The sequence below is a fragment of the Monopterus albus genome, unplaced genomic scaffold (assembly GCF_001952655.1).
Source record: "Monopterus albus unplaced genomic scaffold, M_albus_1.0 scaffold12.1, whole genome shotgun sequence".
NCBI classification, from domain to species: Eukaryota; Metazoa; Chordata; class Actinopteri; order Synbranchiformes; family Synbranchidae; genus Monopterus; species Monopterus albus.
In genome coordinates, this window is record NW_018127892.1 from 2,779,025 (window position 1) to 2,792,276 (window position 13,252).

General features: G+C 40.2%; 1 protein-coding gene across 1 annotated transcript in view; it reads right to left on the minus strand.

Moving 5' to 3' along the window:
• The window catches only part of htr7c (5-hydroxytryptamine (serotonin) receptor 7c), a 23,903-nt gene extending 17,060 nt beyond the window's left edge, over positions 1 to 6,843 (minus strand). The window contains exon 1 of the mRNA XM_020590278.1: positions 6,040 to 6,843. Coding sequence (XP_020445934.1) covers positions 6,040 to 6,506 — 467 coding nt within the window. The 5' untranslated portion in view covers positions 6,507 to 6,843. The remainder of the gene's footprint in view (positions 1 to 6,039) is intronic.
• Between the last annotated feature and the right edge of the window lie 6,409 nt (positions 6,844 to 13,252).

Here is a 13,252-nt window from a genome sequence, read left to right on the forward strand (position 1 = left end):
ACATATATTGTTGGTAATCCCCCCTATTTTTCATTTCATGTGTCAACAGACAGAGCACAAATGTCTTAACGTTTGCAATGCACTGCTTCCTGCTCCATATAACAAGAAGCATGAAACCTGAACAAGCTGACATCTGCTAAATATAATAATAATTCTATCTGGTGTGAACCCATGACTCTCAGCATCAAGACTCCAGTACAAAAGAGAACAATAACAGCAGCAGCACCAATGCACTGGTATCATCATCATCATCATCATCATCATCATCATTTGACTTTCCATTCTCAGTCATCTCAACCCCCTTTGAAATATTGTCACCGACATCAGTTTTAGCTCTGGAAGAAGTGCTTGTTTATGGGATATTGGCAGATTTATCATTTAAGTAGTTTCCTCTGAAAATAAGAGTGTGAAACAGTTGTAGTGAAGTGCAACATTAAGTTTCTAAAACTTCTCAAATGTAGCACACTCTGTAAACTGTAACATCTTATTTAGTACCATAAAATACTTTATGTCCCAATTTTTCTTTCCTTTATAAGCATAAACCGCCTTGCTCTGCCTTGCCTGAACTTAGCAGGGGATGTCCAATCCTCCACATTTGGACGAAGTAGCCGAGATGTGGGAAGTGATTAGTGGCTGAGAGTGGATCTTGGGTGTCACATCACATTACCTGAGGATGCATCAGCTAGGTCAAGTCATTTGTGTCTGCTGCAGCGGGTGGATGTTCTCCAGCTGCACTTAGTAAGCGCTGTTTCTCATGGGATGAACTTATGTGCTGACCTAACAAAAATATTATCAGATGTGCAGGGCAAGTCGGCATAGGAACCGTGAGTGAACTTGGCTCATCAGTGACACACCAGATGGCAGAGATGATGTGAAGGCTCTGGTTAATCCTGCTGCTATCTACATGCCCTGTATTGTGATTTCATTTCTGAAATCCCCTGAAGGAGCTTGCGGGTTTGATCACACCTACACAGTATTTTCCTTAGTCTGAACCTCGGTGGAAAAGTTTACTTTACTGCACTTTGTGATGTTTTTTTTTTTCTTGACCTACATTACATCCATTTTCTACTAATAGGACAAAAAATGTACTATATTATTCAGTATCATCATACTGTATGCATGGATATTGTGATATAAAATTATATATTCCATATTCAAATTGAGTCAGTATCTATCTCTGGCTATACCAAGCTTGTCCATTCTTCTAGAGCTCTTTTCTTAGCTGACTGAGGGAGCTGCAGAAAGGGACTTCCCTCTGTTCCCACTGTTGTGAATAAATCATTCATATTTGACTTTTAAATTATTGAACATACAACATATTAATCTCAGTGAAGGTAAAAACTGACTGTAGCTGAAGGGAGTGGACATGAAAGCAGCTAAGGCTTTGCTGAAAGTGCATGCTGGGATACCTTGTGAAAAACTAAACCTATATTAGTTTAGACTTGAGTCTTTTGGGTATATTAGCTCGGTTTCACAACCCTTAGACTGGACTCTGCTGCTCCTGCTGTGGCTGGGTCGGTGCTGTGGTGCATCAGGCTCAGTTTGCAGTTTGCAGTGCTGAAGTTCCACTGAAAAAAGGCTGGAGGTGACGAATGAATATTCATTTTTAAATAAAAACATCCACAGCCATAGATCAGCATTTACACTGCTACAGTAGATTTTTATATTGACTCAGTTTCCTCATAATGTTGCGATAATGTTGTTAAAATTATTTAAGTGAAATATAATATATAATTTTTCACCATCATTAGATCTTTAATACAAACTTAGAAGGTTTGGGTGCAAGGATGACATGAATGTTTAGAAATGTTTAGTGGCAATATTGGATTTTCATGATTTTTTTTTTTTTTTTTTAATACTGTGATAAACTACTGTACTTTGATTTGCTTGGTATTTGATTTGCTGGATTAAGAAAACATCATGTTTCATGTGGTCACTTTATCTGTTAACAATTTCTTAATTGATTTTCCAGAAAGTGTATTATATTAAATCATACACATAGGTAATGTGATACAAAATTACATATACCAAAATAGAAAATCATATTCATGTTGCTCACCTCTAATACTGATTTACAAAATAGTATTCATATCCTAAATCCAGTTGAAATTCTAATGTGACAATATTAAAATTGGTTCAAGCCTGTAAACTGAATATAACTTTCCCACATTGTTTGCTGAGACAGGAAATGCACATTTTGTTGCTAAATTAGCAACACCTGATTAGACAAACTGCCAAAAGTATAAATAGTCTTTAAAAACTGCATGTGAAATTCTGCCACATAAGGAGACTGTAGAACTAGGCCAAGGCTGCACTGCCAGCTGCACCAGGTGCCTCACACCTATATGTATAGTTTGGGGTAATTTTATGAACTGAAAATGTCTTCAAGAATATGCACCACTTAGTTACAGCATCAACTAAAATCACAATAACTGCCTTTAACCACGTCCTGTGTTATTAAAAGAGCACTCCTCAAATTTTACTAATATAGCTCAGTTTACTAATTTTGCACATTATGTTCAGTTTACTCATCATCTAGTCCATGAAAAAGTTTCTCTTTTAGATCTGTCTGGGAGCTGAAAGACATCAAAGCCTCAGCTTTATAGAGATGCAAAACTATCACTGGAGTAACCCTTTAAGTAAATTTGAGACCCTGTGTCAAATATTAGTTATAAACTACTTTTTGTGTATATGTTGTGGGGGCTTGCAATTCAAGTGGGCTGATGTGGGCTTTTCATTTCGAATGAATTTCTCTCCGTCATCTGTTTTCCCACATTGTCAGATGTCCCTCCACCTTCTATGCTGAAGTCATCTTATCTGACCAGTGATCTTTCTGCCTGCAGTGCTCCAGCCAATCAGTCACCAGCTGCCCTTCTTTAAATTTCATTTCAACTCATCCCACTCTGTTTTTCAGACCTGTGATTGTGCAGTCCACCTCCTCCCCAACACCACCATAACCTTCATGATGACCAGGGTCACAGTCAGTCTTCCCATGATCCTCTGAGCCCCTTTCTTTCCTCTCCTTTCTTCTCCTCACCTCTTTCTCCATGCATTTGTGCCATCATTACATGTCACTAAATTTGTATCTCCTCTCTCCCATGGTGTGTCCTCTCTCTCTCTCCCTGTACCTTTCTGCAGGTGTCCCTGGCTCTGCGGAGTACTATATGTTTCTGATGAGCAGTCACCGGCCACGTCAACTTGCCCAGTGCTTGTTTGTTGTTTTCATTGTGGTGTCTTGATGTTTTTCTTTTCTCTCTTCTCTATCCCCTCACCTCAACCGGTCAAGGCAGAAGGCCGCCCACCAAGAGTTTTCTTTCCTTAAAGGGAGTTTTTCCGCCCCACTATCACCAAGTCCTTGCTCAGGGGGAATTTGTTGAGTTTTTCCACTATAATATTGTAAGGTCTAGACTTCACTATGCCTTGAGATAATTTTGTTATGATTTGGCTCTACAAAGAAACTGAACTGAATCACTCCACACCACCACCAGGGTATCATCCTATTTCTTATCTTCATGTGGGCCCATGCCTGATGAAGACACTTCACATCGCAGGAGTCTAATCACCAAAATAAATTCCCTGTGTTGCTCAACACAATAAATTCTGTTACTCTCTTCCGTTTGATCAATTCCTTACTGAACTGCTGCTCATTAGACTCATGTTAATGTGGATGGTGAATGTTAGAGATTCCCCCAGGTTAATCCACTGAAACCTGTCAAGTTCCTGCAGGATCATACATTCCCCAGGGAACACTCCTCTAGCAGGCTACTGCATTGTCCATATTGCCACATCAGTGCAGCATTTCCCTGTAAACCTACAGCAGCAGTGAGAGACAATCAATATCCCTCTTTGCTGTTTAGCAACTGGTCTTCAGGATCTTTCTAACCCCAAAAAGCACACCTATATAGTCCTGAGCCTCATTTGCAACACTCCCTACTCTTCAACTTCAATTTTACTATGCATGTCCTTCTAAGATGACAGTGAGAGAGCCCTAATTACAGCTAATCATGTGTCTAACTGGCAATTCCCACACTAATGAATTATCTATGATACCTATTGTGATTCATATGCCAAACACACTCTGCACTCTTTAATTCATCTAAGTCTGTTTCCATGGAGATTAGTGCAAACAGTTTACCTCTCAGATTACAAGTTGCTCAGTGGCACATACTCTAGAGAGAATTCTTCATGCATCCAGTTCTAGTCGTATATATTACTCAGATGTAATGAATGCTTTTGTGTTTTGGGCCCATAGAGCATGTGCAATATCGCTGAGCTGGCTGACTTCCTGTTCACAGACACATGAATAAGATCAAATAAAAATATCCTCCTTTCCCAGTGATTATTCATAAGGAGAAAGGCTTTTTGGGTCAGTGTGTGTCACGTGATGAACCAGCCTGGCATTGTTCATGGGGACTTGGTCTACAGACTATGTCTTGGTCTACAGACTACGTCTTGTGTGGCGATAAAAATAGAGCCAAAGTGACATCACATTATTTTTCCACTCCTCTGTTCAGCCTCATGTCAGGCAAAAATTCTGAGAGACTGGCAACACTGCTACAACTGTGTGATTTGGTGGGTGTAACACGTTCAATCATCCACTTTCTTTTCAGACATGCTCAGTGAAAGGTGGGTGCATTTGTTCTTTCAGATTATATGCTATTAGCAATTCACAACTCTAATCACAGATAATGGATATGAGACTTGACCTGAAAGAGGTGATTTACCACACTTATTCTCAACCCGATGACAAAGAGGCCTGGTTTTCACATACTGACATTGCACATTTCACATTAATAAGATCAAATGCTGTCCTCCTTGTATATCTGCTGGCATTAAAACAAAAAACAATGTGTCCAGACTGGGGAGTGAATGACCACAAACTGACCATCTTATTCTACTGTGGCCTCTAACCCAGCCTCAGAAGTGCTTCTGCCTCTACCCAAATAAGCTTGTTCTATTCAACTAGCCCAGAACACAGTCATCAGCTTTGCCAGTGCTGACTGAAGAAATCAGTATTTGTTAGCCAGTTCTTCAATCATTAGCTTCTCAGGCGTGCTTTAAGTCCCTCATGCTCAGCACATCCGCAAGCAGGAAACATGCATAATCCTGGCTGCAATGCATTGAGGTGATAATGCCTGACTGGCAGGCAGGAGGAAATAATCAGATCATCAATGTTGCAATAAGCTTTTATCTTCATGATGGTTACTGAGACAGAACAGTGACACTGATCACTTGATTGATTTTGTTGTGGATTATAGTGGGAAAAGTGGACATGTCTCATTTGTCACATGCTATCATTTTCAGCTTTGGCATTTTGAACAGTGACTTCAAACATCTGTAGTATACCTGAGATGCAGAGATAGCTCTTGGTGGACCTGGATAGGTGGAGTGAGCGCTCAGGCACTTCCCCATTTTGAATGTGGAATTAACAGTATTTCCCTTTGGGGTGCTGAGGGAACCCAATTTCCTGAATAGTTTTGGAACAGTGTGTTAATGCATTATTTGTAGTGGAGAAGTGAACGTTTCCTGCTGCACTGTGTGCGTCAACTGAATTCCATGATGCTGTCGCTGTCATTTAATTGTTAAGAGGGCGTCATAGAGAGCAGGTGCGACCCATGTGCCTTTAACTGAACTGTAGGACGATGGTAAATCATGTATCAACGTGACAGTGGCATTAAGGTCGATGATTGCTTCTTCGAAATGTGTAATTATAAGGGAAACTGCCCATGGTCCGGTAAAGCTAATTAATTTAGCGTGCTATAAACTAATCAGTCTGAGTATTCATTGTCAGGATCAGTGGCTTCAGCCGCACTGATAAACGGTGATACGGTTGATCTGGAATTAGGCATTTAAATGGTATTCTCTCTCTAGTTACTTTTCGTGTTTGGCACCGGTGTACTTTGGATTGGAGCTTGCCTTTTATGAAAGGGCTTATATTTGTCTCCCTGTCATTAAGCGCAGTGCATGCGTATCTTTGGTGCCGTTAAAATGACAGCGTTCACAACAGCTTCAGTCCGGCTACAAACTTTGAGAACTTACCTATCTACACTGATCACACACAGGGTCATGATGGAGGCAGTGCAGCACATTACATCCATGCCAATGAAGATGTTGCAGAACACCTCCCCAAACAGCCACTTGCCCCCGGTGAGGTCTGTCACTATTACGAACGGCATCACAACTATGGCCACCGACAGGTCCGCCACTGCTAAGGATACCAGAAGGTAGTTAGAAGGCTGTCTTAGTTTCTTCACCACGCACACTGCGATAACCACCAGCGTGTTTCCCATCACGGTGACGGCCGTGATGATTGCCAGCATTACCCCGATAATGATCTTCTCCGGGCGCCCGAAATCCAGCAGTTGCTCCCCACACGACTCGTTCCACATTGCTGGGGGACTGCTGGTGACGGGGGAGTTGTACAGAAGCTGCGGGGTGTCATTGACAACTTCGGAAATATCCTCTTTCTTGTTAAAAGTGAACTCAATTCCCGAAGTATTGAACATCACGGCAACGTTATCCCGGTAGGGGTGCAAGGGACGCCTCGCCACAGCATTCCAGTTAAGCGCATATTTGGATTTGTGTAACCTGCTCCGAGCCCCTGTCCAGCGGTTTTAAACTGAGGATGTTGCAGCTGCACCACATGAGAGCTGCCAACATATCATATGGGTTATCGACAGGTTCCTATTAAAGAAGGATCCGTCTATTGAAGCGTTATACGGGAGCGCGATCCATCCTTAGAGAGAAAAAGAACTTCTAATCCAAATTTATATTTAAAAAAAGTTTGACAATCTAAATGTAGCTGCTCCAGATGTGCTTCTTTCTCGGTGCATTACTCCGGCAAAGAAGGGCTGTTTGAGAAGTTCCGCTGTGTAAACCGCACCTCTCCATGTGACGCATCGCTTAGGACGCACAGACAGCCTATTAACTGAACAGGGACATAAGGGATAAAACAGCGGTGTCAAAGTGGATTCATAGAGCTCCAAACGTGCAAAGCCATAAATCCCTATTAATGGTGATTATTTGCTGTACCACCAGTCCTACAATACTGTGTGCCATATGGACGGATTATTGCCCCTGGACAAAGACGTGTAAAAGCCCCCTCCCTTCCTATAGGAATAAAAACCCAAGTAAAAAAGGCACAAAATGACCACAAGCCATGATGCCATATACCTTGATTGTTTTGACTGTTCTGGTCTTTCTGTGTGTCTTGAATGACATTTTGTCTCTTTGTACTGGTTTTGCAGCTCTGTAGTTTGTGCTTCACCCTGTTGCTTTATATGTGTTTGCATTTTTCTGCATCTGTTTGCAGATGGTTTTTGTATCTCCTTCTGGTTATTTTGGATCATTTTTGCATCTCTCTGAGGACAATGCGGATCTCATTGTAGATGTTTTACATCTCTTTGTAGTAGGTTTGAATTATGTGTTTCTTTCTGCTCATTTTGAATTTCTCTATGGCAACTTTTTATCCTTTGTGGTTGTTTAGTGTCTCATTTTGTTTTTTTCAGTCTCTTTCAGGGATATGTTGCAGGTGAAGACCAGGACTGTTATGTGCCGTTCGCACCTGTCAGTGAGCGAACGAGAAAGAGGCGGACCCAGGTAGCCGACTTCGGTGCAAGCAGTGATTTATTATGGGAGACAGAGAGATGATGACAATAGTAGAACAGATAGGCGACTGAGCATTGACCTGCCTGGGAGGGGAGAGTGGAGCCATGGTCTGGAGGAACAGTCCATGGTGGGAACACAAAACAGTAGCTGACTAGGGGATAAATACATACAAAACAACGAAAGAGCACGGAGAAAAAATGGCCTAGAGACTAGAACGAACTGGCAAGTGACTGAGGAGTGAAACCGGGTAATATAGTGAGCAACCTAATCAAGTGCAGCTGGTGATAAGGGAGTGAGGAACAGGTGAACGTGATTAGTGTTAATGGGTAAGAGACAGTAGGAAAGGTGAGGGAGGCCAGAGCGGCCGAGCAAACCTGACAGGACCCCCCACCCACTGTGCCTGCAGCCTGTTCAGTAATCCTTCTAGTGTGCAGTTCTTGTTTGCAGTTTTATTAATAGAATATAATGTTTGTCTATTTTATATTTGGCCGTGAGTCAAAATCTCACATAATTTCACACATCATATCTCCTCCACTGCAGTATGTATTATTATTTTTAGAATGATCTGGTTGGCACCCTTGTGACAGATATTTGTTTTAAAGCGCTAAGCCATTTTAGCAGTGCCTCCAATAAGCAAACAAAATCACCTATCTATACAAAGTTAGGCTATACTATTGACTTATACCTATAGTGTAGTTATGTTACTGCAGGAGCTGATGTTTTTCTTGATTGCCTTGGCTCCTCAAAGTGTAAGTGCAGAAGACAAATTAAAAGAGAAAATCGAGCACCACTGACCATGCTGGGAGACAGCAAGGTTATGGGGAAAAGCTTCCCAGGATTTTGGCTCTTAGCATCATTGTCCAGGCAGCAACAGCTGTGGTGTGTTTCTTCCCTCTGACTCTGGAGAGGCCTGTGCCCTTGAGCACTGATCTTATGTCTATAAGGGGGTGCTCCTCCCGTTTTCTTGCATAAGAGCAAAATTCCCAGACAACAACTATAAACAAAAGCCATGTGCTGGTCATTTTGCATTCTTTATCAGTTTTATGAGCTCTTGGGCCCTTCCAGACAGTCGTGTGTAAGTACTAGTTAGTCTGTGGTGCTTCTAGGCATCAAGTATAAGGAGTGCCTTGCGATGCTTGAGCATCACTCATTTATTGGAGATTTTAACCTAAAGGTCAGGAGCAGGGCAAGCCCCAAAGTGCACACCCCTTCCTCCTCCTATTATAGTTAAACCACCAAATAAACCTTACTTCTGCTTTGCTTTTTGCAACCCTCCCTCCCTCCCCTTCTTTCTGCATCTTGCTCTCTTCTCTTTCTCCCCTTTCATGCAGGGGGTCTGCCAGTGCCCGAGACCGGTGCAGGTCCCTGAAGTCTTTCCCCCCCAAACCGCAGTTCATCTAAGTTACGCCAAGTACAGTTCTCCTGAGGACAGGCCCCAGCTAGTGAATTTTGTTGCTGTTGTGGTTGAGAGCAGATGAAGCCACAGATCTCTGTGCTCTTTTAACAAGTTTAGTCAGAAGTGAAAGCATCATTTGAACAACTTATAGAAAATAACCTCAATATGTAAAACTTGTTTTGATCCCCCTTGCTGCTATATACCAGGTGTCCTGTTTGGATGTCAAGTTACTAAGACTGTGTTCAATAAACAAGCCCCATGTGAGTCCATGTGACATTTGCTCATAAGACCCAGATCCCTTCCAATTGCACATTAAGAACCTTGATGAAACCAAAACATTATCTGAACGTGTTCTTTGATGCAGGCTTACATCATGCTTTACATTTTGACCTGTAATTACACCAGTATGTCAGAACATAGTCTCAAAAGCAACCCCCTCAGGTCTTATCCAAACATGCTGCATTAGACATGTCTGAAAATGCTATTGACTATGTCGACCCATCTGTGTCTCTGACATGGGCTGGCATAATGTTAGTAGTCATTCAGCTGAAGTCAGGTGTCTGTTCTTGAAATGTCGATTATGGCTGAAGGCAGGCGGGTGGAGATTGTCCCTCTTCATAGGCCATGAAGGAGATAAACATTATTTATCTTGTTTTCTTTGAAGCAAATTGAGGATTTTCGAACACAACCTTAATAAAGTGACACAATCAGGCAGAGAGCAGGAGCTGGGCAGCAAACAGGTAATTTCATCATGAAAACAAAATGCAAGCAAGGAACAGAATAGAAAAATGTGTTTGGTTCAGAAGCACCTGGCCATTAACAACACAGAGAGGGTTTGTACTGAATGTGATTTAGTGCCAAACTCAAAGGGGTGATCCCCTGGCAGACAAATGTACTATAAGAAGGGTTTTCTTGCAGGTATTAATCTAAGCTTTAGTCATATAATTCATGTAACTTAAACAAGCTGGATTGTGCCTACTACAGCATAAAACAAGTTATTTTTACTAGTTCACTGCAGAAGCCATGCAGCTGCTTGTCTTAAACCCCTTTATCTCAGTAACACAATTTTTTTCTACACATATATTTATAAGTCTTTATTTACTCAAAGTAAATAAAGGTGAAATTATTTCAGTATCAAACCATGAAAAATGATCACAGTCTACTGCTAAATTATCATTTGATTTGGTTGAATACATTTGTAACAGTGGCTTAAAAGCCCAGCTCTGCATTAGCGTTGACCCAAATTGGAACTGTCTGTCAGAAAATGTGATCTTCAGAGCAAAATCATTTGCAAATGTCTAAAATAGTAAAAAGCCCACTCACAGCAGAAAAGTGCAGAAAAATAATTATAACATTAAGGCTTACAAATACATATTTAAAACACATATTGCAGTGCAACAAAGAAAAGGGTCGTCCTAATAATTCCAGTGTGAAAAGGGGCAGGTAATAAATATTCATATGGACAAACAACAGTTTAAACTCATTTGCAAAGGCTTTTAGGCACTGTACCAATAGATGCTTGGCTTTTAACACAAATTTTACTCTCTGCTGTTGTTAGGAGTTCCTATTATTTAAATAAATAAATGAAGGAGAATCATGCCAAGGGGTCAGGCCCTGATCTTAATTTTTAAGTATTTGAAAATTCAGTCAGAGCAGTCACACGCATTACCTCTCATTCAAGCATAATTGTGCTTCCAGTGTTGTTTTGAGTTATATGCCAGCAAATGAAAATGCTTAAAGATTTAATAGTAGTTTTAATACTAAACATTTTGTCTTGACATGAAACACTATGTCTTTTATTATATCATAATATGTCTAGAAAGCTTTTTTCTCTCATTTTGGTTCTGGCAGCCTCCATTCAGGGGCCACAGATGAATATTAGATTTTAGCTATAACATATTACAACATATTTGTACAAACAATACGTATAATGGCTTAAAATAATCACAAATCTGCCAAGTGAGCATGCTGAACCCAATTCTTATTCTTAATGTACAGCATTCTCTCACCTACATGTGTCTGGTTTTGGCCACCGAACAAATAAGGGTGAAAAATCCTATCACTGTCTCTTCATCACTAGATAGCAAAATGGACCAGTCAATATGACTAATATTGACTTGCATACCACTTATATTCACTTGCATACCATTCTTTAATAATGTTTATAAAACATGCTATCAGACGATGGTGGTCTACAGTATGTAGAGCTAACATAATAAAAGTCAAATTCATGGAAAGAGTAACATTGAGTCAGTACACACCAAATCAATGGTATGTTCTCATTGAATGACATTACAATTAAAATGGTCTTTAGCATAGATTCACAATCCACCCCTCTGCCATCTCTCCTGTCCCTCCTAAACAATTTGTAACCAGGGACATTAAATGTCATAAATGGAATTGACTCTTTTAACTACATCTTTGGATATTTAAGTAACCACATAAGAGTCCTTTTGGCTTAGAGTGTGGGTCTTCTAGCATTTTAGGATTATGAACAAGATTAACATTTTTCATTTGCCTTGTTTTTTTATCATATTTATGTAACTTGTATTTTGTTTCTCAGCAGTTATGTCAGCAGAACTCCATCCATCCATCATCTATACCATTTGTTCCTGAATAGGGTCACAGGGGGCTGTATCCTATCCCAGTTGACATTGGGTGAGAGGCAGGGTACACCCTGAACAGGTCAACAGTCTATCACAGGGCTGACACTTAGAGACAGACAACCACACACACCTATACTCACTCCTTTAGAGTCACCAGTCAACCTAAGCTGCATGTCTTTGCACTGTGGGAGGAAGCTGGAGTACCCAAAGAGAACTCACGCAGGCACAGGGAGAACATGCAAACTCCACACAGAAAGGCCCCAGCTTGTTCAGGGCTTGAACCCATAACCTGCTTGTTGTGAGGCGACAGCTGCTCATCAGCAGAAGTCATAAGATTGAAAAACAAACAAACAAAAATCATCATTTACCACTCCACTTAGAATCATCACTTCAGAGAAAAACTAATCAGAGATTCATCCAGTTTTACTTTCTGGAACAATGCTTAGTTTATTTCTGCAGAGACCAGGTATGAGCACAAAGACATCACCTCAATACTTCAGGGAGCATTTTTGTGATTATTTCAAAAGTGCCTAAGACTAATTGCCAATATGCCTGACCAGTGACCTGAAAACCAAAGCCCTGCAGGCTTTTGGACTTCAAAGAATGTTAAACCCCCTCTATTGACATACTTATTGCTTTTTTTTCAATTAACAAAGAAGAATTAACAATCTATGTGAATTTCAGCAGTTGACCTTGAGTTCAATAAATGAATAACAACGCTCATTCAAGGATGTGATGATGTCAAGATTGAAGGTGGAGGATGATTTGATAGCATGGGGAGGCGAATGACTGAGAGAAATATACCAGGAAGAAAAAGAAGAAACAGACCAGAAATAAAATCAGTAAATAGCCCACATTAACCCACTAGGGAACAAGTAGAATGGGAGGGATGAGATCTTCCTTACTGAACTTTCGCCAACACATCATTAGGTACCGAAACATCATTTCATAATTATTATCTTTTTTGTTGTGCCTTTTTCATTCCAAAATTAGTGTACATAGATATGAAGTGGGATAAATAGACTCATAAGACTTGCCATAATTTTCCCTAAATGCCATAAAAGCATGTATTTTTAAATTGTCAGGACATGTTAGCAGCCTGCTTATTCACGAGTTTGTATTAATCACACAGTAACAGTTTATATCTTTGTTTCAAGCATTTTAAATATTATATATATATATTTTTTATAAATCTATATATCATATATATATATTTTTTATAAATCATGAACATTGTTCATAATTTAAGTATAGGCCAACCCTTTTTGAAAGAGTCTACAAAAGAATATCATCACTATATCACTATATCATCATCACTATATTTGTACACAAATATCTGAGCAGTCAGTGTGGTGACAGTGAACATGTAGGTTTTTAAAATCTCAAATACATCAGTAAAATAACTGGCCTAATGTGTGATGATAAATGATTTATGACTAACTAATATGAGCAGATTGACACCATGCAGTTGAGCAATTATTTATAATCACTAAGCCTCATGATGTTTATATGCAACTGCGCACAGACATGTAGACTACAATATCGGATATCCCATTGGTTATTGCACACATTTTGTACAACTATACCTTTCCAACACAAGTGCCGTGTACCTGAGGTGCACACCAGAGGGCGGGAAAACAAT